This window comes from Pholcus phalangioides, unplaced genomic scaffold (genome assembly GCF_987345545.1).
Source record: "Pholcus phalangioides strain wild (caught in Gottingen) unplaced genomic scaffold, Ppha-v1.0 ptg000013l_1, whole genome shotgun sequence".
Lineage (NCBI taxonomy): Eukaryota > Metazoa > Arthropoda > Arachnida > Araneae > Pholcidae > Pholcus > Pholcus phalangioides.
Genome location: NW_028301606.1, coordinates 30,143,747 through 30,171,599, shown reverse-complemented (window position 1 = coordinate 30,171,599; position 27,853 = coordinate 30,143,747). Strand labels below are relative to the sequence as shown.

General features: G+C 34.6%; 2 protein-coding genes across 3 annotated transcripts in view; one reads left to right on the top strand and one right to left on the bottom strand.

The window, feature by feature from the left end:
- Window positions 1-4,498, bottom strand: part of LOC149078955 (plasma membrane calcium-transporting ATPase 2-like) — a 167,879-nt gene extending 163,381 nt beyond the window's left edge. The window contains exon 1 of one of the 2 annotated variants that reach the window (XM_089241179.1): window positions 4,289-4,498. The gene's annotated coding sequence lies outside the window, so the exon portion shown is untranslated. The remainder of the gene's footprint in view (window positions 1-4,288) is intronic. The other variant, XM_089241181.1, reaches the window with a different exon arrangement.
- Window positions 4,499-8,705: 4,207 nt separating this feature from the next.
- LOC149078954 (DNA-(apurinic or apyrimidinic site) endonuclease 2-like) lies at window positions 8,706-20,862 on the top strand. The gene is made up of 6 exons (XM_089241177.1): window positions 8,706-8,903; window positions 12,166-12,442; window positions 15,162-15,305; window positions 17,140-17,212; window positions 17,470-17,533; window positions 19,883-20,862. The coding sequence occupies exons 1-6, from the start codon at window positions 8,789-8,791 to the stop codon at window positions 20,695-20,697; spliced, it is 1,488 nt and encodes a 495-aa protein (XP_089097303.1). The 5' UTR covers window positions 8,706-8,788; the 3' UTR covers window positions 20,698-20,862.
- The last annotated feature ends 6,991 nt before the right edge of the window (window positions 20,863-27,853 follow it).

Sequence of the window (27,853 nt, the reverse complement as noted above, 5' to 3'; positions counted from 1 at the left end):
TGAAGCTGATTTTTCTTCAATGGAAGACATTTTCTTATCTCTCACTTTGCACGTTCTTAAGATCGAAAGAAAAAAATTACTTCATAAAAAATATGTATATGACACTTTAGTGGTTTCTGCTACGCCAAGGGTATAAATAGCATTTTTTTTATTCTGTATTCTCCACCGGAAACATTGCGATTGTTTTTAATAGGAATGTTCACTTGACTATGGGTTAGACGCAGATCCAGAGAGGTCGATAGCCCCTTCCAAGAGTCAAATAAACATGGGAAAAACTGGTCTGTCCCGTAAAATACCGGACGATCTAATGAACCTACACGATTAGTCACAATCGCCTAACACCCGTCATAGTCATCAAGACTATGCACATTCTTTCATCATTGCACAATCTTTCTTTTAAGCATTTTAAAGGAAATATTTTATATGGATATAAAATAGATCACAGAAACATAATGAGAACTGAAGCGAATTAAATTTTTTACCCTTACAAACTGTGTTTGTAGATGCAATTTTTCCAATGAAATTTGTCAGGTTAATCTACCAAACAGTTGTCTGTATTTAAAATACAATATGATAAAAATAATTACAACCCAATAATCTATATAGCCTATATAAGAAATGCTGATGAAAATCTTCCTTTTTGAGAGCGATATCTCACTAAAAGTTACTTTTGTGGATGGCATAAGAACTTGATTACTTTTTCGAGGACTGAATACAAATGGGAAACACTAATGAAATCATTATGATCATACTTATTTTGATCGGTGCAGAATTCTTTTCTACTGTAACCATCTTAAATTTTTACACATCATATACTAATTGAAAAATCCAGCCTACTGCAATAAATTTGGATAAAACAGCTGTTTAGGTAAATGGTTTCAAGTTTGCTAATAAGCTTAAATGTGTATGGACGCATCACAATAAGCCCAAAAAAATTGGTTTGATTAGGAAGTGCTAGATAATTTTTTAATTAGCGGAGTACATTGCAATAACCATGCTCTTTGAAATAAGAAAAAATTCATTAATTAGCCAGCACAATGTACACACACACACATCTCATTCAACTATATCACGTTCCAATATCATATTTTAAAGGTATGTAATGTTTTCAGCATTGCTTTGTGAGCTGGATAAAATTCTCCTTTATCCTTAAAATTGGGGTGCCAAAAAATATGTCCTGCATAGGCAAAGACTTTTTCTCAATCTGCCCCGCCCAAAGAATGTGCAAGCATGTCAGTAACTACAAGAATGACCTAGAGTAGGCAAACATGTGAGTGGGTTAAAGAGTGAGGTGCCAGGTCATTGAGTGATTGAAAAAGTGACTTAAAGAGTTAAAGAGTGGGGGGGGGGCTAGGTGAGTGAGTAGCCAAAAGAGTGGTTTAGAGACGGGCATATTTACAGGATGGGGGCACTAATGCTAAAAGTAACAAATTTCAAGAATGAGTATTCAAATTAGACTGGTATGGGTAAAGGGTGGCAAAAATTTGTAAAGCCCACAGGCATCAAAACCATAAAGCCACCTCTGCATGTAACAATCTTTCTAATACTACTAAATCATACTTTGCAAATGAAATAGATAACAGACTGCATCACTAAGTAACAGTAGAACCATATCGAAAGCAAAACAACTTTATGCCTGCATATATCTCGAAAGATATGAACAGGCTAATTACCTGAGCAGCAATCCTGAGATATCTCATCAAACGTGATGCTTTATTTCGGTCAAACCAAAATATCTCAAAATTTTAACATGTTCTTTCTAATGTGGGAGGTATAATGAAGATTAGGAAAATTTTAAAACCCACTTAAAGGGCTAACAGGTGAACTCTTGTACTAATGTCCTTCCAGTAAAGAAGTTATAGAAGTGCTTGGATGTAGAGCAGGATTGACAAATCCCAGATGCCGGGGCTCATGATAATATTTACAAGGTGAATGTATTGTTGAGTAGTAGTTAAGCAGTTGATTTATACTCCTGTAGTCAGACTTTTTATACTGTTATACAAATTTATATAGATATATATACATATATTCATTTATATAATAAAACTCTGGATGTGCACCCATCTTTCAGGAACGCTTCAATATCGCCTTGAGATGGGAAGCGGGGGTGTGTGTCTGGTCCTTCAATATTCAGTAGTTTGCCACGGCTGACTTGGAACAGGATTCCATGTGACGCAGATGTGATGTCGATTTGTCACATTGTACAGCCTACATGACAACTTGTGACATCCAATGCACGCAGATGGACCGCCACCAACAGAGCTTCGGTTATCAAGTCCAGAAGTGCTAAGGACACTACAATATTAATTTAGACTTTGATTCTTAGACCACGATTCATCATAATTACTTTGTTGATTTATATGCTTGTAGTCCAACTTCTTATTCTGCTATAAAAAATTATAGATATGTAGTATCTCCATATAATCATTTAATAAAATTTTGGATAAACCAATCTTTCAGGAACACTTTGATATCTCCTTTGACATGGGAAGTCTGGTCCTTCAATATTCAAAAGGTTGCCATGGCGACTAGAAAATATTTATGTGCACCTATAAAACTTTTTGTATATGATTGTAAAATTGAAGTCAATGAATAACACAAAATTCTCTGATTTCGTGACATTGTCGGATTTTATGACATTTTCAGAACCTCCTGAAATGTTATTGTACAAAAAATTATTTGTTCATAATTTTTTTCCTTTTATGATTATATTTTATTTACTTTTTTTATATGAATCATAACAGATGTGTAATTTTTATTGATTTAATTTGAAATTTCTGAACATCACTAATGTACACTGTCTTTATAACTTATTATGCTTATTACACTTACTTATTAGATGTAATGGTACACACATTGGCAAGGCCGTAGTGAGGGGGGACTTGGGGTTTGGTCCCATTCCCCTACCTCCGAAATGTAAGAAAATGACTGAAAAAAAAGGGGGGAAATGGTCAAATCTGTTGTTCTATCATTTTGGCCCCCCCCCTTCTCCGAACAAAATTTCTGGCTATGGGCCTGCATATTATTGGACTGAAGCCTTCATTAGTCCTCAATTTATTTTTTTAGATAATACACAGCTATTTATACATATCCGAAATGGGTTCACATCAGGGCCATAACTGATGCAACACCCCAGGACAGCTAATTAAAATATAACGTAAGTATGTCCCATATATCAATTTGCCAGGGTCGCCACAACCAATAGCTGTATCAGACACCTTTCAATTTGTATAAGGCATAGACGCTGTGGAGAGGCTATTTGAGCCCTTCCTACTTATAAATTTCTCTCAGTTATAAGACAACCTTCTGCACTACCATTTATTGATCATTTTTGCCGCACCACTGTCATTTTCTGCACACAAGGGCTAATTAGACCGGGACCTACAATTTATTGCAGATTCTAAACGGCAGGCTTGTTTTTCTATACTCATCGAGAGGTTGATGCGCTAACCCCTCGAGGGGGGGACTACCTGCGGTAGCAATTTTTCGCTGCGGTCAAGTCACCATTTTTTGTTGTACCCCCGTGTCAAGAAAGTTTTCTGACAAGGACGAACCTGCGACACCTCTAAGCATCCTTTGCTACTTCAGACGAGCATCTTATTGACCAGGCTACCACGCCCCTTCTTCTGCACTACCAGTCAAAGATATAGCATAATAATGCTATTCACTTATGCGTCTTTTTTTCCTTGTTCCCTTGCACCAAGGTTTTTTAAATGTTGGGATCTGGTCTGTTCCCGGCATGTTGGGAAAGGCAAGATTTAATAAGGATCACAATAAGCATTTAGCAAATTCAATGGATTCCCAGCATTCTGGCTAACACAGCATATTCAATACAATATGAAATTATGGAACAGAGATAGTGGACTACTGGAAATAGATCCCACACCGTTGACTATTTTATTATGGCACAGTACATTGCCGATGCACAAAGGGCACTTTTTATACAATTTTTTCCTCCCGTATTAATAAGCTGATTTTTTAGAGGCTAGGGACTGTAGCCTACATTAGAAGCTAGTGAATGAAACATTAAACACATCATGATCTCTACAGATCTAACCTAAGATGAGCATGATGTATGTAAAAACACAAACATAACATTTATAACCAGATGCATCTCAATCAATCACAAAAATTCACTTGATATATTTGAAACAATTACAATACCATGGATTCGATACTTTTATTTGTGCTTTCAAGCATGTCATAAAACAAAAACTTTCTAATATGTGTGAACGTGTATGTGTTAAAAATATAAAATTAAAAACAGTGACATTTAAAAATAGCTCACCCAATATATCATGAGGGGGAGGTGTAAAAAAAAAAGCCAGGGAAATGACTCGATACCTCAATTCAGCTCAACATGAAATGATATGAGGATTTCACTCGGCATGTAAAGCGAAGGGTATTATCGAAATAATAACAGTGCTATTAATGATCGAAGACAAGTTAGCGGCAGCCAAACACATACCGTAAAATTCGCGACAGCGCAACTCTATCAGCAGACTGATGCCAACCAGCGGAAACTAATCTCCAGAAACCGAAAACCAGGGACTTTATCGCTAGTGGTTGGCCAATCTGTCGGCCATCTTCGTTCTAACACCTGATTATTTCATAATATTTGATTTAGGGTTTTTTTTCTTAGCGTGATGTATTATCTGTCGTCTGCATATCCACTTACTTTTGTCATTTTGCATCATAAAAAAAAATAAAAACAGAAAGGAAAGGAAAAAACAACAAAAGTGAAGAAAGAGATCCGTGAAATCAGTGGCGAATGACGCATTTGACTCTTTCCAGAAACAGTCGGTCAATCACATCCGACGTGACGTAACGCGCTGGAATGAGGCGTGGACTGCGTGCCACACTGGATGATATTTCATCATTGGCTTTCATTCTTTCTCTTTTTGAATCATGTGAATGAATGCTGGACAGTGGCGGATTACCGCACAGGCGCATGAGGCGCGCGCCTGGGGCCTCGGCAGAACGGGGGGGCCTCCAAATAGTTGTGTGCTTCATCCTACATATGAATTTACATGCGCATCAACAAATCTCTTGAACTAAGTACAGTATCTGCTCTCCCTTTTTTGTTTAACCGCAATTTTTTTTTTTATGTATACTGTACGTATAAGAGTTATGGAAGAAAAACGGGAACTGAAAGAAAAGAACAATTTACAAGACGCAGCTCTCAAGGGCCAGTTCTTCCCAGACAAAAAAGAAAGAAGAGACATTGTAAAGCGATCATTCAGGGAGGGTCATTTGCAAACAGTATTTCCCTAAGGGCACAAGCAGGAGGAGGGGTGAGAATAGCAGGTCCTAATGTCTGTCCGAAATGAAAATTGGAGTGAAGGCATAAACAGATGTCTCATTCCACAGTATTAAATGCTTTTATGGGCGCCGATAATACGACAGCTTTGGTGTAAGCTTTTGTATACAGTATAATGGATGGCAAGATGGCTATCGGCAAGCGGCGACATCGACAGGAAGAGACACTCGTACTAATTAAAATGAATGTAGTAGAGCTCTTATTGTGATTTTGTCTCCCACTTGTTTGAATGAAATACTATAAGCTGGTTCAAACAACATATACATTTGCAATCTATGACTGGAACCATACGACCATATGACAAAAGAAAGTGGGGTTTGAAATGAATGCTGAATGACATGCATTCTGAATCACATGATTTTTCTGTTTCTCTTTTAACACTCCCTCCCCGGCTGAAAAAAATCAAGGAGGTTTCTTTTCCTTCTTTCTAAAAAAAAAGAGCTACATTTTTGGATTGGTCAAGGAGGCTTGGGTAGACAACATCTTTGTGTCAGACCGAAAAGTGTTTATTGTTAATGTAATTGTAATGTGTGTTATTGTAATGAAAAAAAATTTCATGCCGATCCTCAAGATTTCCTTTAGGATTTAGATTGCAGAATCTCCAAAAATAACGGTAAGCAAAACTAAAAATATATAAATTATCTGATAAATTTTTATTTGAGCATTTCAATTCAACTACAGTAGTCTCTCGAGAATTCGGTCGTGCTCTAATCCAGCACGTCCAGTAGTCCAGGATATTTAGGTGGTGTGGTGTCACTTTTCTCCTGATGCCCTAACCCCTTAACATGTTCTAATATTTCTTAATTGCTGATCAAGTCCTGACTATGTCTTTGCACGAAATTTCATATATTATTTCAATGGGTTTCTTCAAAGTTAATCCAGCAATTTCGGTAAAATCTGGCACACCGTGGTCTAATACGTACCGGATTAGCGAGAGTCTACTGCAGGGGTCTTCAACCTTTGAGGCATAGCAGGCCATATTGAAACATTTTATAAAGTACGCGGGCCACAATGTTATACTGTGGCATTTTTCGTTATTAAACGAAACGGGGGGGGGACATAATATAGAAGATTTTTATTCACTCTGAATACAAATAATACAAAGGCAAAGGCCACAACAGGCAGAGTGCCCAACGAGGTGGCTGAAAGAAAAAATAATAATAATTCATATAATAATAGTAAAAATAAAATAGAATAAACAAATAAAAAATAATAATTTCTAAAAAACATTTTTTAAATAATTTCTTTCATTGATAATAATTTTAATTCATTATGAAATAATTTCTTTCATTAAATTTTATTCATTCTGACCTAATTTCTTCCATTAAAAATATAATTCTTATATTTATCTGATATAATTTCTTCCCTCTATTGAAGAAATGTTTTTCTATTAAATATTATCAGTATCTTTATATCAAATCAAATATATTATATTTGAGATATTATCAAATCTTTATTAATCAGTAATATTAAATTACTAAAACTATGACGGATCTCCATTTTTGCCGTGTGGCTGAAGGCACCAGGACGGACATCTTAGATTACTAAAAATATGATGCAGAATTTTACTGTGATTTTTTTTTTTTTTAATGGGAGTGTGATTATTTTTCATCTAGTACCAGAGAATATCATTATATTTCCTTATCTTATTTTTGTGTTTATGGTTTTGGTGATTCAAAAATAAAAAAAAAGTTATGATTTTCATAATATTGTTCATTTTAGTGAACCATCTTGTTCTTATTAGGGCCAAAAGGGTGCAGTGGTGGATAAACGCAAATTTGTGGTGGGGGGGGCGGTGGTTGTGACCATGTGTTCAATTTTTCAGGACGGTTCTGATTTTTTTTGGAAAAAATTCTGAATTTTCCCCCTTTTTTAAGCAAATTTATTTTCTTGGTTTGTTATTCAGTCAAAAACGTAGAAAACATTTTTTTTTCCATTTAATTTTTCTGCTCTCGGGGGGGGGGGGGGTGACGCCCCTGATAGGGGGCCTCCAGATTAGGTTGCGCCTGGGGCCTCCCAAAATCATGATCCGCCACTGATGCTGGATATTTTTTCCTTTTTCTTGAACAGAAAATGTATGGATGCAACAGGGCCACAACTAGGGATGAGCAGGTGGGTCTCGTGCCCCGAGCGCTGGACCAGAGGGGGCGCAAATTCCATTCTCAAACCTTAACCTTCAACATTACAAGGGGGCACCAAAATGAGCTCTTGCTCCGGTTGACCAAGCACCTATATTGAGGCCTTGGATGAAATATATATTCTCCATTACAAATGAGATAAAAAATATAGGAGGAGGGAGATAGACTTGGAAGTCTGGGGGGCACGTTAATTATTGCTGGGTGGGGGGGGGGGGACACAATGATGATGTCAATACATATATACATTACATCAGTCGACTCCACCTTTGAAGCTGGGGGGGGGGGGTACCCCCCTCCCCGTATCTTCACTCATGATAAAAAGAACTCTTAAAATTTTTTATTTTTATTTTTATTAATAATTCAAAACAGCACACATAAATACATGGACACAGATATACAAAATAAAATAAAGACAACAGAACAAAAAACAAAACATACACTATGCAGCTCTTAGGGACCCATTTGGTCCGTCCTAGAGCTTAATAAATATTATATATAATAAACGGCACGCTCTTGAATGAACAGTTTGTTTTCATATTTCTAACATCTGCACGTCAGATAATTTTCATAACTTGAAAACTATATCGTGAAACTTCGCTGTAAATATAAATGCAATATTTTGTATTTTACGTACATATTTAATATTGTCAGAAAACTTTCCTGACACAGGGGTACAACAAAACACGGCGACTTGACCGCAGCAAAAAATTGCTACCACAGGGAGTTCCCCCATCGAGGGGTTAGCGCACCAACCTTTCGATGAGTATAAAAACAAGCCTGCCGTTCGGAATCGACAATAAATTGTAGGTCCCGGTCTAATTAGCCCTTGTGTGCAGAAAACGACCGTGGTGCGACAAAAATGATCAAGATCAAATGATATTTAATATTTTCAACGTTTTCCGTGAAATGAATCCTATATTTCGTTACAGACTTCAAATTTTTTTTTCTCGCCACCGCTAAAATTTTAAACAGGTTTGTCAATAATTATCAGTTCGTTTGTGCTTCAACTGATAGAGTCCCATATATTTGATCAAATGTGGTCATTCGATTCATTCTCATATCAATGTGACCAAAAATGGTCGACATGCGTCTCATTTTTAAATGACTTTCTTCCATTTTAATAAATAAAAAAATTATGACTGATGGTAAATTTTCACACCATGGGATTTTCATAGTTTTCTTTCCCGATGCAGGGTAACAAAATTATATTATTTTTTTCCCCCTCTTGTCGTCCAGAATTTTCACCTATGTTTAGGCCGTACAGATAAAGCATTTGTAAACAAATGGCTTGCTCTTGATTTTTTAGTATTTTCACTGTGGTTCATTCATCATGAAGCTGTTGTCGTGGAATATTAATGGTTTGAGGTCGATGAAGAAATCTATGAAAACTATTTTAAGCGAACTTGATAGCGATATAGTTTGTTTTCAAGAAACGAAAATTTCTCGTTAGCTACTTTTCATTTTTATGTGCTTTTATTAATTTACAGTGCAAGTATAGCTTATGTTTGTGCATGAGGCCCCCCCCAAGGGCCGTCTAAATGCATGGGCCCACCTGGGCACGGCGTATTTACGGCGGGGGACGGAGGCCCAAATGGGGTTAATTTTTCATAAGCGTTGGTCGGTGCCAACGTGACGACTTTTTCGCTCAAAAGCCAGGTTTTCCTAGGAGCAGGTTTCTACAGCGCGTGCAGCGTGAAAACTCTGATTGGTAAAAAAAAATATGAATTTCAAGTTTTTAACCAATCAGCGTTTTTACGCTGCACACGGCACTGAAATTCTACTCCTAGGAAACCCCGGCTTAAATTGGCAACCCCTCCCCTGACAGCCGAATTGGTGTTTGCTAGTTTTAGCAACCTTTATCAACTGCATATTTCGTTAATTCAACACTTTTTGTTAGAATTTTTGCAGTTTTCCTGCATATTTTGATTGATTACCACATTTTAGATTGATTTCATGTAATGACTTGCATTTTTTTTTGTGTAATTGTATGTGTTCATTGTCAGTTATCTTGAACACCGCAAAAGCCGTGATTGCTTAAAACACAAAAAAGTCGCCACATTGATGGTGACCACGCTTATGGAAAATTAACCATCACCTTCGCTAAGTACCGAATGGGCCAATATTATGACATGGGGAAAAATTTGTTTGTAGTTACAAAGACTGGTTTAGGTTATCGATTTTTTCAGTTTAAAGTTTTTCCCTGTTTGCATATTTTCAAGTTAAAGTTGGTCCAATCATGGATCCAGAGGAGAGAAGCGATGGGTGCGATCAACCAAGAGCCGAATAACATTAAAAAAACTTATCTGTCCTGAAAATAAATGATGCACCTTTACAATACGTCACTTCTCGGACACATCACCCTGTATCCGTCTGCCTCTGCTGCATTCATTGCTGAGAATATTTTCCGCAGCTTCATTTGCAACTAAAGGTATATGTCTTGGCTTATTCGCAGTTGAAAATTCTTGTCTCCATTCTGTTCGCAGCTGAAGATGCCTGCCTCCATTCTGTTCACAGCTTCATTCAAAGCTGAAGTTGCTTGGCTCTGCTCCATTTGTAGCTGAAGATTCCTGCCTCTGCTCCCTGGTAGGCAGCACAGATAAATTTTGTTCTATGCCCTGGGTATGTAGGGTAATACCTGTCCAGCTCTAGTGGACGGGTATTTCTAGCCAGGTAAAGGGCACCAGAAAAATCAGTTTGCCTGAGAGCCCATGATGCGTTGACAGCACCATAGGCTGACAGTATCAGATGACCTTGGCCATGACTAGGATTTGGGGGGGAGCGGGTTTGAGGAGTCCACTGTAAAATGCAGACCTATTGTAATAGCAGTATGCCCCCATCCCCAGGACAAGCAATTCACTAGGCACCCTAAAAGCCTGACACAATTGATGTTAATTGCTGTGCAAAGTTCAGAGGCCAGCTGACTGGGCTCAGGTAAGCCCATGCTTTAAGATTGTGTAAAATTGACTGTCCACTCAAGATTGCCAATGGCGACAAAAGGTCCCTTTGCCCCTCTCTAGATCCCACCCTGCATGGCTCCCCCATGTGTGACAGTGCTGAAGTCACTATTTAATTTAATATGAAAAAACTGAAAAATCCCAGCCTTTGTGGAAGCCGTATGTGCTGATTGCAGAATGGAAAAACTAATGTCGGTCACAAGTAAAATAATTTTTAAACAAATTCTAAAAGGGCCACTGCGAGGACTGTCCAAGTGAGAAATATTTTGTCCCAGTAAACAATTTGGAATTTTGAAGTCAACTTCTGGAAAAAATTTCTAAAAAATATCGTCACAACCGTGAATGTTAGTATGATTAAAAGAATTTTTTGCTGTGAGGAAAGCCGGAATTTTGAAGATATTTTCCTTTAAGTCCCTCTGTGACTAGCTGTGATTGGTCAGTCTTGGAATCCTAGAGGGTAGATTCAATGCTAAAAGTGAAAATTGGTTATGTTAAAGAGAGAAAAACTAAAGTTTTTTAGTTCAAAAAAATCAAAAAATTTAAGGGGAGTAGAAAAATCAATTTCTTCTTTTTTTTAAGACTTTTTTAAAGGAAAAAGAAATTGTATATGTATTTTCAGAATAACTATAATGTAATTACTTTTGATGAATAATGGTTGCTAGTGGCTAGTTTTCATTGACTAAAGGAAGTTAAACTGAGAATGAACTCAGATCCTGACTCTAAAAGTGGTCTAGCTGTGATTGGCAAATTTTTCGTTTGAAAAGCTATATGTACATGCAATCTGTTGATGGTTCATATTCAGTACAGTCGCTTAATAAACTGTTGTTTTAATTCTTGGGGAAAAAATAAAATAGAAAAAATTGAAATCTTTAGGTGGTCTGATTTCTAAATTTTTAGTGGAAAAAAAACAGAAACTCTCTTAAAAAATGAATACAGTTTATTTAAATGGCAGCTGAGAAACCTAAAGATATGTTGCATGGAAAAAATAACTGGTTGTGAAGTGCGAAACTCTTTTTTTCTGTTATATGTGCATTTTGTTTGCCCTTACAATCTGTGATTGATGTGTGTGTGAATGGCCCCAAAGCAGAATGTGCCAAAATGTGCGACGTACATCGCAGAACAACCAGTGCTGTTGCAGAACAATCTGGAAGAATTTTAAGAATAGTGTAGAAAAATGCTATTATGTATATGAAAATTTTTACCGCAGAACATTTTTAGTCAGCTGAGGGCTCGTTGCAGAACATCACAAAACATTCTGCTTCGGGGGTGAATGGTATGGATGAAACCGAACATCTGACAGGAAAAAAATCAAAAAATCAAAGCTCCACAGAACATATAAACAGCATTGTGATCTTTCATTTGTTAGGAAAAAGAAAACATTGTTTCCTGCATTGAATCAGTGTTCAAGGAAAATGCCAAAAGTATATAATATTCAGGTTATCAAAAACAGACGTAATTTGAAAGGTTTTTCATTCTTTTTTGTTGGGCGGGAATTTTTCTTTGGATATAGACAAAATTTAAATGCTATTAAGTACAAATTATGCCTGATTAATTGAAATAAATTAATCAGTAAAGTAATTAATTACAAAGATTATATTTTCGAAAATTTAGTAGTATTAATTAATAGTATCTTAAAATGAATGTTTGTTCTGTCCCCCCCCCCCCCACAATTTTCTGCCACTTTTGTCATGAAAATTTATTAAGTTTGAGTGATTTTTGTGAATGAATATGAACTTTGTAATTTATGTTGCAGGTGACCAAATTCTAGAAGATACAGCTATAATTGATGGCTATTCATCCTTCTTTTCATTTCCGAAGAAACTGAGTGGGTATTCTGGTGTAGCAACGTATAGCAGTATAAAATCCACTCCAAAATATGCGGAAGATGGAATTTCACAATTCACATCCCCTGATGGAAAATTTAAACAGTGTTTCGATGAGGTTGTAGGTGACAGTCAATTATTGCAAGAATCTGATCTTCAGTTGTTGGATAGTGAAGGGCGTGCACTAATTACACATCATGAAATTGAGTATGCATTATTTTTTTCAATTCAATTCATCACATCAACAAACTTACATTGTACAAAACGAAGAAAATTCATCCAAGGGATCGTTGTCGATTCATACTGGTAGATACAATCATTTTTGGATTAATTTTCAAGCATGAAAAGTAAATGATAATAATAAACTAATCATAATTAGAAAATAATAATTAAAAAATAATAACAAACAAAAGAAAAATGCAAGGCAAAGAAATCATCTATGAATATGACAGATACATACACACACATATACACAGGAACAAAATATTACATTGAATTAAATTAAGGTGGATTTGTCCTATTCATATGAAATAAATTATAAATGAAGCAAGTAATTAGCATTGAAATAAATAATGGTGGCGTCCGAAGGTGAGATTCAGAAATTTGTGAGTGATGGGGTAATGTGTTTCTTCCGCCCCCCCCCCTTTTTTTGAAATAGGGGAAAAAATATATTGAATATTAAAAATATCTTTCAATATCATTTATGGAGAGCAAATATTTTTTAAGACATTTTTAGAATAATTTATTTATTATATTATATATATATTTATTTTAGTATAGAAATAATAAAGTGCAGTCAAGAGAGAGAGAGAGAGAGAGGAGAGAGTCTCAGATGGCAGTTGTAAAATTTCAGAACAAGAAATATGAAATGATTTCTATTTACTGTTTTATGAATAAGTGGTTTAGATAATGTATTGCTATACCACTTAATTGCTGTACATTTTTTGTTTGAGAAAAAAAACCATTAATTTTATTATTACATTGGTTGTATAGAATTTTATGAACTTCAATATCCATTTAAGTCGGAGAGGCTAACACTTTGGGTTTTATGAAATTTATCTGATCAACAATGCAGTCAAACTTGGTTAATTCAAAGTCCAAAAACACTGGAAAAAAGTTTGAATTATCCAAAATTCAAATTATTCCAACTAATCTATCCTGGATCTGTAAAAGGACTAGAAATTGTAACTTAATCATAAACATTAAAAAAAGCACTAATCAATTATTAAAATTATATCATCAGTTACACAAAACTGCTTCCCAGTTTAATTCATAATTTATTATAATAATAATTTATCATAGCTGCCATATATTATTTCACTGTTCTGGAATCAATATTACTGCAGAATTTCTTCACCATGTTCAAAGCCTGATTTATGGAATTAGTTCATTATCACCGTTATAAAACTGTTTCCTAAATTTTGATTATCATTCTTATACTATCATGAAAATATGCTTTCATTAACATATTACAATCTGAACTTTTCAATACATTCTATAGTGTTAACGATGACAAAAAGATCCAGATTTTGAACGGTATACCTTGGTCTACTGGTTGAAAAGCATAATTAGTATTAAGTGGTATGCTGTCTCAATGCACTCCAGTTGAACAATGTTAAAATGGGCATTAAAATTATCAAGAAAAAAGTAGAGGAAAAACGGAATTATCAAACTATTATCTGTTTTTGAAAATTTGTTTAACAACTTTTGATTAAGGAAAGCAAAGTCTGGCTTCTTGTAGAATTTTTTGAAACCAAATTTGCTCACATAAAATCCTAATTCTTTTTCCCCTCCAACTTCAAATATCCAAAAAATGTAAAAAAAGTTCCAATTAAACAAGAAATTTTAACATTAAATTAAACTCACTCAAGTGTGAGTTCATAAGAGTTCAAATTATCCAAAATTTGAATTTTAACCAAGTTTAAATTCTACTGTATTATCAAGTTATTTATTGATATTAGTTCGAGAGTTTCTGTTGTGCCACATTTGTGGCTATCCTGGACCTTGGGTTGGGCATTCCCGATTCAAGTTAAAAAAAAACAAATCAAATGTCCTCATTGCATTCTCTGGTGAAGAGGAACTGCAATAAATGATGGGTGGAAAAAATGCAACTTACCATATTTTAACGTCTATAAGGAACCCCCTGATTTTTTGGGCTTAAAATTTAGGAAAAAAGTGGGAAAGATTTAATGCTATCCACATGTATAAGATGTATAATATCCCCCCCCCCTCCTGTTTTTGGGACCCAATTTTCAAAAAAGAAAAAGGTTCCTTATACATTAAGATATGGTAAGTCAGAGATTCTTAACTAGGTATCCATAGACTCTTTGAGGAGACCTTGGACAGGAGATTGTTTTCATATCATTATATGCTAAATATTTATCTAAGAGGTCCACAGCCTTCATTTTACTGGCAAAAGTTGGACCGCTGCCTTCATGTTATTCCAGCAGTTGTTCTCAAACTTTTGTCATCAATGGCTCCTTTGTCTTACCCGAAGTTCATCTGCCACTCAATAGAATAGTCTAATGAAGAACCATCTCGAAGCACACATTAAAATTCTTAGCTTGCCACAATGTCCTCATTGCATTGATGATCCTGACAAAGGTTGGTGATGCTCGTAGGTGCAGTCATGCACATTTTGAGAACCACTGTCATAAAGGGTCAGTGGAACACGAAAGGTCAAGAACTCTTGGCTGAAGATATTGTCGTTTTAAAATTGTGAAGAATTAAAAAAAATTTAAATTGATAAATTTTTCACTTTTTATAATTTAATTTCAAGTTTTCAAGTTAATTTCCCAATAATTCCTGTTTGTAATCTTTTCTTCGTGATCTTTATGGTTACACTTATGATATTGACTCATTTTCAAAAGTTTGTTTCAAAGAGTCATCTGTATTTGTGAGTAATTTTTTTTTTTCATCATGACAGATGTGATGGCAATGAAGCCTTGTTATCCGTCATCAATGTTTATTGTCCTAGAGTTGATCCTGAAAAGCCAGAGAGGCATCTATACAAGATGCAGTTCTGTCATTTGCTTGAAGCGAAAGCTCATTTTCTGCTCAACTTGAATCAGTATGATTTTATTTGATATATTTCTGTTTCTTTAATTTTAAAAAATCTTTTCATGATACATCTCTTGTTCTATTATTTAGTGAAATGTGTTTGAGCTTGGTAAATCAGATTTCCAAAGCTGAATAACGTGCTTGAGCACCATATGTAACATATAAAATGCAAATCTGGAGAGAGCCTTATGTTTATCAAATTCAGTCACTAAAAATCATTTTATTTTGTCTTATTTTTTAATCCTCTCATGCATGCAGAATTTATACTGGAGTGAATATTACCATTGAATGAGACAAATGTTTGAAATGATTTCTAGATAAATAAAAATGATGAAGCAGCTTAGCATATACTTCATTACACTACAACTAGACAAATTTTTACCACTGTCTAATCAGTGTTATATTTGTTAGTTTCAATAGTATATAATCTAAAATATACACTTATAGTTTGGTGTTCCAATATGTTTTTTGTCAAGGTATATAAAAACTATATAACTCATATGTATTAACCTGGCAATATGAGAGCAGATATTTTTGTAGTTGATAGGCGCTGATCAGTTATTATAAATCATTGCAAATAATATCACTCCTCTTAAATGTTTTAATTGAATTAAACCTACTTTAAAAGAATGGGGAATTAAAATTTATAGGCATACTAAGACATAGATGATTAGCTAAGTGTGCTATGCAAAAGCATGTTTTCTATTGGGGGGGGGGGGGGAGGATAATGTAGCCTATCACAACTTGGTTTGTGAATGTTTTGCAAGAGGAGCAAAAATTTTTTAACAAATTTTGATTCTATTAACATTTTTTGTTAGAAAATTTTACATTTTCTAACAGATTTTGATTTGATAAAAGAGATATTTCTCGCAATACATGTAGTACATATACCTTGACGTGCACTAGTCTATATGAGGCTTTGCGTATTCATGTTGGCCAATGTTGATCACGACTGGAAAGCAGATGGTTTGCTTTCTTTTATTGCAGGCAAGGCAGTCTTAACAGGTCAAAGAGTCAGACTCAAACATTTTTCTGGGCTCCTTTTTCATTATTTTAATGAAAGATCAAATTGAAAGATATATTGCATGGATGTGTATATAAATAAACCCTTCAATATTTTTAAGTCCCTTGTTTGATTTAGTACCCAGTCTTTGAAATGTCACTAATTATGAAGAGTGACATTTTTAGTCCATGCAAAAGTCCATGAAAGACTATTCCCCCCCCCTTTTTTTGAGCCTTCATGCAAGAGTATTAGTGAATTCTAAAGTTGAAACCTCTTGCTCTTTTATATCATTCCAGAAATACAATATTTACTTCAATATAGTAAGTGAAAATTACAATAATTTAAAATAAATCAACCTGCACTAAATCTTTGAGAAGAATTTTAACTAGTATGGGGAGGGGAACAGCTGTGGAAAAAACCATTTGTTTCCATTATTTTGTATGGGGAAGTTTGATTCGATATACGAGTGTTCCAAATTATGAGCGGAGTAATGATGCTCATAAACTGAAGTTCCACTGTATCTTTATTTGAAATTAGATTGATTTTTCTTGAATTTTGTCTATTTTTGTGAAAAATCTGATAATTGAGGACCTCTTGATTGGCGAGATAATTCATTTTTGCTCTTCTCATTATTGTCTATCACATAAACATAAATTAAAATATGCAGTTAAAAATTTTGCATTTATTTATTTTTACATTTAAAGTTACTGTACTGTTTGTGTTAAAGTTAATCAAATTTGCTATTATGTTTATAGCCAGACAGTTCTTATATATGTAGTTGTAATTGCTGTGTACACTTTATTAATTTACTAATAGTTATTATTATCTTACTTGCCTTCAGTCATGTTGTAATATTGGGGGATCTCAACATAGCTCATCGTGTAATTGATCATTGTGATCCTGGTGAAGAAAAAGTAAGAACTTTTTCATAATATTGTTGAAAATTGATTTATATCGCAATACTTGAATATTTATTTACTGGGATAGTTCTTTTTTTCATGTGAAACATTTCTTAATAAAGAATTGAAATTATATAAAAACTTTTCTTTCACATTTCTCAGTTGACTTCCCTTTGAAGAATAAATTCAAAAATGTCATGAAAATTTTTGTAGTTTTGTGTTTCATTTTCTAATTTTAAAAATAAAAATAATGTGTATTCTTTTTCTTTAAGGAGTTCAATGCCAAGGAACCTAGGCAATGGTTGACATCTTTGGTTGGAAGTTCTCAGGAATCAGGTAAGCTATCACTCTAGCTATCTCATAATATTTTTTCACTTATTCACCACTATTGCTACTTTACTGCACATGTACCATGTAACTTTCCCCCTAAAAAATTTCTAATGAATTGGTACATGTTGGAATATGTGTGATCCTAATCTGTTCATACTGTCAGTGTTTTGTGTCCTATTGGTTCCACCATCTCTCTTTCATATTTTTTCATTCACCATCATTCACTTTTCTTCACTCATTACGTGTGAATTTGTTCTTGCCATCATTTAGAGCAGGGGTGCACATCTTCTAGCCTGCCAAGGGATTCCACTCGACTCTCACAAAGTGTTCCGGTCAAAAAGTACCAAAACACACAAAACAATAAATAACGGTATCATTTCTTTCATAGAAATATAGGAAATCCGGATTAATGCTAGATACCAATAAAAAAATTATGAAAGGCAGGTAAAGTTGTCATCTGGGTCTAAAATTGCTGAAAATCACTAATGGGGAAAAAAATAGAGGGCTACTGCAAGTCACAATGTAAAAAAATGTTATTCATAAAAAATATGCATGTGTTTGGCAAATGGATGAGATGCATATATTTATACAAGAATGATTAATTGTGATAGTCATAAGATGTATATATTTTTTTTTGTCATGAAAATTATCCCAATTCTTGATTTCAAAACTTCAACTAGGCCTCGTTGAAAACAATGAAAAAAACAGAACATTTCACAAAAAAGTTGAAATGGCCAAAATTACTGGAATGTCCCCTTGAAATAAAGGTCATATGGTCAATCTATATATATATATATATATACAAGTTTCTGGCCCACGAGTGGAAAAAATACCACATGGCTGACATATATAGACTGAAAAGGTTGTGCATCTCTGGTATAAAGTGAGAAAGAACCATCTGAAACTTTTTGAATTTTTTTTTTCAAATTCGTTTTAAAATATAATATGAAAAATTTCTTAACTGTGCGAATAGTTAGGGATTTACTTTTTCTTACACAGTGGAAAAATTCCCTTCATTTTAAGTAGGATAGATCGTCTGTGCCATGGGCAAAGATACAGATATGGGGGGGGGGGGGGGGGCACCCCCAAACATCAAAGGTGGGTGTTGTGGGCCTACTGATACGTATATATGAATTGACATCATTATCATCATCTTGCCCCCAGTAATCATCATCGTGTGCTCCCCCAGACTTTCATGTCTATCTTCACCTATCGTCTATGCATACAAAAATAAAAAAAGATAGCTGAGTCTTTAACCTGCTGACAAAACAGTTTTTCTCTAACTTTTAATTAGCTATAGGCAGTGCCATCTTAACACAGGGGCCCACTTGTGCCTCAAGAGAAGAGGGGGACCACAAAAATCAGACGTGGTTTAAATTTTCTAGAATTTACTAGATAGGGCCTAAAAAAATCAATTGCCCAGGGGTCCTATCACTGCCACATCTTGAATCCTGCAAACTATGTGGCTACAGAAATCTCCAACTGAAGCAGGGCAGCTTTTATCACCAAAATATTATTCGCTTACGCTTGAACCATGTTCAAAACCAGTACTGGGGCCCATGATGCTCTTATGATGGCCCTGACTATAGGCAATAAAAAAAAGCGAAGAGAAATAAACAGAAAAAAAGTGGAATGTATTCAGTAGATTTAGCCATTTTAAGAACTTGAAAACTCTTCATATCTTAACCTAAGAAAAATAAAAACTATAACCAACTAAAATGAAAACTGCATGTTTACTGCCTATGCATCTATATCTTTGAGATGTAGAGCTAGTATTCTAGAGTTAAAAAATATTTCACTAAACCTGATGCACATCACAACATTGTACAGTATGTGTCAGGAACTTTTATTATTTTCAATTTTTGTGTAACAAACCTCTTTCATGAGTCAATGTGCCAATTCATTCATATTGGTAGAATATTTTCCTGGTCCTGCATTTTTTTTCATAATTGTTCTACTATAGATCATGGGTGTGCAAACTCTGGTCCTGGGGGCCAAACAGGTCCATTTGAGTTTTATCTGGCTCACAGAGTCATTTAACTTTTTTTTTATCACACCAAAATGTGATGTGTATAAGAAATAGAATTAGGTGAACACTGCAAATACTGATTTGCACTCATAAACCTATACACCTATCAAAACATTGTTTACATTAGATTTTATCAATGTTTTGTCATCCAAATGTGGCCCTCGAAACAATAATATGGCTCTCTTAAAGCCTGCAATAGTATTTCTGAGCAAAAAAAAAAAGGGGGGGGGGGTCTGACAGCTGAAAAGTTTATGCTCTGATGCTGTAAAGGTTTCTGACCAATTTTCTCCAATTGTTTTTTAATTGTTTTTCTTCTCTCTTCACAGAGTCGTTGTTCATAGATGCATTTCGTTACTTGCACCCTGAAAAAAGAGAGGCGTATTCTTGCTGGAACACCAAAACAGGTGCCAGACAAACAAATTTTGGGACCCGTATTGACTATGTGTTAGTAAGTCGGTCACTTTTACCATTCCTATCATCGTGTGAAATTCTCTCTGATGTTCATGGCTCAGACCATTGTCCAGTATCTGCTTCTCTACAGTGCCAGCTGATTCCAGCAAAGACTTTCCCATCCATATGTACTCGCTGTTGGCCAGAATTTTCTGGAAAGCAGCAGAATATTATGTTATTCATGCAGAAGGTATCTGATACAAAGAATGATGTTGTGAAAAACAATTCCTATATAAGAAAAAAGAATAGGAACTCTCAAAAAGCCATCACCAATTTCTTCTCATTTGCTCAGTCGAAAAACGAATCAAAAGCGCCTCCTCAGCATTTTCTTCAGATCAGTGAAACTGAGTGTTCAGAGATCAATAGTTTCATGAAAATTGGAAATAAATGTGATTTAACTTCTTCTGAATGTTCAGACTATCAAGAAATACCAGTGAAAGTAGATCATTCAAGTGAGTCAAAAGTAAAGCAAACTATGGAGTGGAAGACGATTTTGTCTGGACCACGGAAACCCCCTTTGTGTAAGGGGCACAATAAACTCTGTGTGTTGAGAACGGTAAGAAAAGAGGGTTCAAACAATGGAAGACAGTTCTTCTCCTGTCCACAGCCTATTGGTCCCTCTTCCAATCCAGAGTCTAGTTGTTCATTCTTTGAATGGGTCAATCCTCCCAAAAGAAGCAGGCTAAATTAGAAAAAAAAAACAAAAAACTTTTTTCCAACATAATTGCATATATATACATGTAATATTTCACGAATGACACAATATTTTTCTAGTGAATTTCAGATTTTATTTTTAGTATTTCTACTCATATGTTTACATGTTCGAACAAAAATAAATTACATAATTTTTTTAATGAGTTTGAGATTTCTTTTTCAATGTGCACTCAGTAATTATATTACTCATATATACGAAAGTATATTTAGGAAAGAGACAAAATTCAATTACCCTTACAGGGAATCGAACCCACGTTCTTTCACTTTCCGGGTGAACACCTTTGACCACCAGACTACAATATATGTATATCAGTAACATATTATATGGTTCATTCTCACAAAATTGTTCTAAATTGGCCTAACAAATTTTCATTTCTCAAGTAAGTGTGCTCCTCCTGGCTGTTCTCAGCTCATTTTTCAAATTTTAAAAAATATAGCTTTCCATCTTAAAATAAAAATATATTATTTTTTTTCAATAATAAATATTTTCAGGACCAGTATACCTTTTTCATAATATTAAATAATTTTCTATCAATAGTTTATCATCAAATGAAAATTTTCCCCAGCTTTTTTTCCATTTGTTACATTTGGAAAACATTGGTTCAAATCCTGCAACACCAGTTGCCACCTATATGATTTCGTATTGAGAAGGTTAAGGAGAATTTAGCCATCATTTGAACCTCCTTTCAAATCAATTTGAATTGTAAATTGATTCACAAACTAGGTTCATTCAGGAAAAAAGGTGAGTGTTTTTATTAAATATCCTTCACCTGGTGGTTTTTTTTTTTTTTTTTTGTGAGAAATATATAATTGAAAATTATTTTCACTTTGCAGCATGTTTCAGTTCAGAGACATCTATTACTTCTGAGAAGCACCATGTTTTCAACATGCTTAGTTTTTTATCAATGCTGCAAAATATGTAAAAATGTCTTTCTCTTGGTATTAGATAGCCAGAAGGAATGTTTGATCAAAAGTTAAGGAAAGAAAAGTAAAAAAATCTAAATTTCTTGGCTGAAATAATGTTTCATCAGAAGACTTTGCTTCGAGAATGCAATTCATGCTCTAGCAAAGTAGAGACAAATTAGAAAATGATTGTCCCCCATAAAATTTAAGAAAAAGAAAAATATCAAGAAATACAAAAAAGAAATAAAAATGCAATTGACAAAAAAAAGATAACTTGTTCAGATAACTTTGCATATCAGTGCTTGCTCAAGTTGAAAATGATTTACCAAAATATCGAAACATGTTGTGATTGTCAAGCATTAATATCAAATTAAGTGCTGAAACAGGCAAAATGCCTTTGTCTGATTTGCATATCTCTTAACATGGTTATATTTAAATTCCTTGTTTTTGCCACCATGAATTTTTCATAAACTCCTTTGCTTACTATATTTCATTTATAGGCAAAAAATGTCCCTATGATTTTTTTTTAGTTCTAATTTTTTTTATAACTTTTTCCTTTTTAGTCCAATTTCATGAGAATGACAGGGAAAACATGTCAAGGAAAAATGTTCAAAATCTCTCAATAACATATCTTCACTGATGAACTTACTTTTTCTATGAGTTGCACTAAACATCAATGAAATTGAAATTCTGATATTAAAATTTCCAATACACTGATCACAGTGACATTTAGTATTTGTCATTTTATGACTGAGAGATGGTAAACGCAACATAAAAAAAAATCAGCATGAGATCAGTATGGCAATCTGAATATTGTATTTTATTTCATAACTTATGATTCTAAACACTTTTTGGTGTATGTATTCATTTATATTTTGAAGAACAAAATTTCAATGGAAATTCTGAAAATCATAGTAATTAATATTTGATTATTTATAAATCAGTTCATTCAATCGCGATTCAAGTATGTACTCAAAATTGATAGTAAATTTTTGGGACTGCAGTTTTCAAGAAAAAGAGGGGGAGGGATGTTTTTCAAAACAAAAAAAAAAAAAAAAAAAAAAAAAATTAGAGACTATACATGATATATATGCACACAGTCCTTTCCCTTGCAACTATGACATTGGTGCCCTCTATGTTACACCAAGGAGGTTCTCGGATGCGGGCTCTTATTAGAAAACTGATTTAGAGGAGAGGGGCGGTCTATTAAAAAAAACTTAAGAGCGAGAGCCACTTATGAGATTCGCTAACCCAGGGCCGGGTCGTTTTAATCATTTCTGTCGCACTATTTTCATTTTCTGCACACGAGGCTAATTAGACCGGGATCTACAATTTATTTCCGATTCCGAACTGCAGCCTTTTTTTTTATACTCACAAAGAGGTTGGTGCGCTAACCACTTGGTGTGGGAGTCCCTGCAGTAGCAATCTTTTTCTGTGGTTATATTGCCGTTTCTGTTGCACCCCGTGTGGAACTAGAGTGGGGCAGGGGGAAACTGCCCCGGTTGGCAGAATTTAGGGGGGTGGGGCAGTTTGAGGTGGGAACAATGAACACCGTTATAAAATTATCGAATTTTAAAGTTGTGGGGGGCAGCAAAATCATGTTTGCCCCGGGTGACAAAGATCTTAGTTACGGTCCTGGCCCAAACGCGGTCGAATTTGAGTGATCCAGAAACGAGTCACAATGGCTCTATTTTAAATAGAATAGGAAGTCTAAAAATTCTATTTTGAATGAGCAGAATGGAGGTTTTAAACGGGAATCGGAATTTGCCGTGCGACTAATTCCCGATGGACTTCGATGTATGTTTCACCAAGGAATCGTTGGCATTCATGGTAAAACTACAATTTAATGTATAATAGCATTTAATCTGTATGATAGACAATAAATTTCTCAGACCAGTGATTCTTAACATTTTTTCCATTGCACACCCCAATGCAATACGATTTACCTTCCCGTTCCCCCTTCTTGGCTATGGTTGATTGGTAGTTTCGTCTTCAGTTTTAATTAAAAAAATTGAAAAAAGAATTTTTTTTAAGATATTTCAAAATTTGAGAGGAAAAGATTCAATGAATTATTCTTCCCTTATTAATTCTAGCCGTATTACAATATGCATATGGAGGGGCTCCAAATCCAACTAGTGTGAGTCAATTTGCTAAAAATTACTTGCGTATTTCAAGTCCCTCTTCAGTATTAGAACTTTCAGTTATCAAAGCATTCAAGTCGCTATATTTATATTGCAGCAGCAGATAGCACCACTTATACTGACCACAGATTTAAACATCCTTTTATCTACTTTTTAATGTTTTGCATAGGTTCTCAAACTTTTTCCACCCGTGGCGCCCCTTTCCATAATCAACGCTTGTGGCGGCTTCTAACAGCAGTGTAACAGGACTCTCTTCGAAAAACCTTTGTCGGGGGCACCACGACTGACGAAGGTTGGCGGCGCACAGTTTGAAAACCCCCTGGTTTATTGTCTTATACTGATTGGTTTCTGAGCCCTCCATATGTTGTTTGGCATTTGATTAAAAAAAAATTGATGTTTTCCCCGAGGCATGCTCACGACAGAATCAAATCCGAGTGCAGCATGCTAATTACTCGAAGTACGGATGTAAACAAGCCGCAAAATATTTTGAGTTCCAGGGTGGATTCACAGACACTCACTGGTGTGTCAGACACTTCGAACATTCTTTAACATGAAACCAATGAACGTATTCTTTTCTATCGCATCGTGGCTGCGCAGGCCGACATTTTTATGTTAAAGAATGGTTGCCGTGTCTGAACGATACTGAGTGTGCGTGGATGTGAATCCACTCTTAATGGTAGTTTTCTTCAATCGAAATGGAAAACAGGTACGATCAGTAACCGAAAAAGATTCATATCTTTTAAAGAATTGGAAAATTCAATTCTTCACATCTCAATTTTCCTGAATAATCAGTTAACATGTTATAATTCTTTTATTTTCCATCTTGCAACCCTCACCCCCTGAAAAAAAGCTTTGCCGCACCTTGGATTGAGAGCCAGTGTCAGAGAGTTCCAAACAACGGAAAAGTTTTTGACCTGAAATTCCTGATTCCAAGAACATGAAACATTTAGGAAACTATGGCACAGTCGATGTCATGGGCCATCAAAAGAAAATTCTCATATTTTTACGTATTCAAAAAGTATGTTTTTATTATCTGATTTATTTATTAATTCATTAATTTGATAATATATTGTCAGATTTTGGTCGCATCAGATGGCTCCGAGGACTTGTAATAAGAGTGCAGAAATCAGAAAATATTCTCCGATAAGTTTTGTGGAATAGAAGAATACAGATATACTATATCATAAAAAAGTTTCGTTGTTAAAACTAACTTTTCTATTACCTCAGACGTATTTAACAATTATTAATTTTTACTTTATCTCTCTCTCTCTCTGCGGCATTTATTCAGAAAAATATGATGGTGTAGAAAATAACTATCGTTGTCATTTAATATATTTAAATGGGTCAAGAAATACTCTTCGGAAATGATTTTACTCTTTTCGCTCACAGATTTTTTTCTGAATTTTTGATTACATTGAATTGGTGCTTGATCCTTGATGTGCCATTTTTGATGTGAGAGTTAAAAGAAGAAAGAGAAATCAGCCGTGAGGTAAAAATAACAGTCATGATATTTATGGGCTTTTCTATTATGGTATAGATAGACATAGACCCCTAAAAGGTTGAGGCTGACAAAAATCGACCTAGTTTGCTGGGATAGACTTTTTTTTTCAATTTTTTACACTCGGTCGTTCCTAGCCTTTCATTATTCAAGCACCCCGTAGAAGGCAAACATATATGCAGACTAGTGTTCACCGAATTCATCGAAATTCAATTTTTTTCCAAATTTCAATTGAGGAGTGAAATTACTCCAAATTTTAGGTTATTTTTGTAATTGTTAGTTATCTGCTTCTCATTTAGAAAAATGCCCCTCTTTTTTTACAAAAATTACTCCCTAAAATTTCGAAGAGGAGTGAAATTACTCTTCAAAATTATTTTTTGGGATAACACTGATACAGACATATATATGAGGATTGAGTATCTCTGTAGCCTAGAAATGGTGGGGGAATGACTCCTTTGTAAACGGAGATAAATAATAGATAGGTAAATAATTTCACCACGGTATCTAGAATGATAAGTCACAACCATTTCAAAAATTTGTAGCTGGAAATTTGATCTAAGATCTTTAAGGTAATATTTCAATTATTCAGAAAATTATGAATAATATTTTAAGTAATTTGAATGCATGCGTACCCCGTTACATATGCCATTGCTAACCGTCACGTACTACGATCTACTAGATGTAATTTAGAAGCAGTGTTCCCTAATTATTTTTCTACCTGCGCAGACCTGATTTTTCTGTGCATGGCAAGTCAATCAGTCCTATTCACCAATGGTAAATTTTGAGATTTTTCTTGCGCGGAACCACGTTGACGCCAGGGCGCCGGCCCTGCTTAGATCTCCTTCGTCCTTTCTACTTAATAAATTGATTTTCTAGCAAGCAGATGTCTATTTATTAAGTAGAATTGATTGATTTTCCAGCATAGCATTTGTGTGTGTGTGTCATGCTGTCTCTTATCACTCGATCTCCTAAAATTTATGAAATGTTTCCCTGAATTTTGTATCGGTAAAAAAATAAGATAAATAAATTCCATAATAAGATATTTTACTCGTTCAGGCACCTGTCAAATGAATAGCGTATTTGTGTATGCGTATTAACTGCATTCATGTCGTATATGTATGAATAAGAGGACAATAGATAGGGTTGGGCAATAGATTCTTTAGGCGATTAAAGCACCTTGCTTTCTCCCTCAAAACTCGCTATTTTGTGCTGGAACTATTTAACTATTTGGTGTTTCTAGTTATTGTGCTTGTGCTTTTTTTTTTAAAGAATAGCGTTAATCGCCCAACAACAATTCTGTGTTGGGGGTGGAAAAATGGAAGCGGTATGGGAGGGGTAAATACTTGGGGAGGAGCATGAACTGAGAGGGCAGGTAGGTAAGGACACGTGCCCTACAACTTTCTTCAGACTTCACAAATCCCACGTGCATATCAAGATCCAGCTTTTTTTTCCCCGAATCCCTCAAAGCACCTGTTTGCAAGCGGGAAGGTGCCTCATCTTTCTTTGCAAACGCCTCTCTGTTTGGTGAATATATTTCTCAGTTGGCGATAAAAATAGCTTACTTACACCTATTAATCACTTGGCAGTTTTTCAAGATGCTATTTTCTTCTCTCAAAGATAAGCGCGTTATGTCTTTTTCAATTTGAAGAATTTATCAATCAATCAAACCTTTATTATTCAGAGCCAAATGCAAATCAAGTACAAAGTTGAGTCATTAAAAAAGATAAAAGTAAAAATGTGAGTGAGCAATTTTCTTTACACAATAGAATTATAGAGATCGAGATGAATAGGAAATTAAATTGATCATTAAAAATAGAAAATAAAACAAATCCCTAAAAATAAAGAAGTAAATAAATCAGTTAAATTAAGATTAAAAACAGTAAAAAAAAATTTTTCTTCAGATACTTTCCACAAAGTAAAATTTAGCGCCTGGGGGTATATACAGTGATCTTTTACTTATACACCCTCTCACTTTACGTTTCTCCCGTTTATAAGACGATTTTCTGCATTCTCGGTCAAAGATATAACATAATAATGCTATTCACTTATATGCCTCTCACGTATGCGTCTTTTTTTCTTGTTTCTTGCACGACGCGTAAGAGAGAGATAACTGCTGTGTGAATTTAAAAGAAGAATTTCTATCATAATCGATCAGCATGGAAGGTAATTTTTTTTTTACCTTTTGTGACAAAAAATTTCAATCGTTTCAAGAGAAATTTTGAAAATTTTACTTTGCATAGAGTTCTGCAATGTTGTCGATTGAAAAATATCTTTCAATATACAGTACTACTTTTGTCAGAAATGCATTTTAGTAGATTCCATTCTCCTTCATTCAACTCGTCCAATTATATTCACTATAAAAGTAACAAATGCCAAAAATGTAACAGAAAGGAAATTTGAAAAAAAAAATAATAACTGTTTTACATTTCACAAGCTTTGTGACGAAATAAATTCCGTTTAAAATACAAAACTTTTGATTCTGCCAAGAATTGAACGTTTAATCCGATGTCTGTCATATAAGGGCATATAAAGTCTCTGAGTATCGAAAAGTATTTGAAGTCTCGTGGATATCAAATTTAGCGTAATATCCA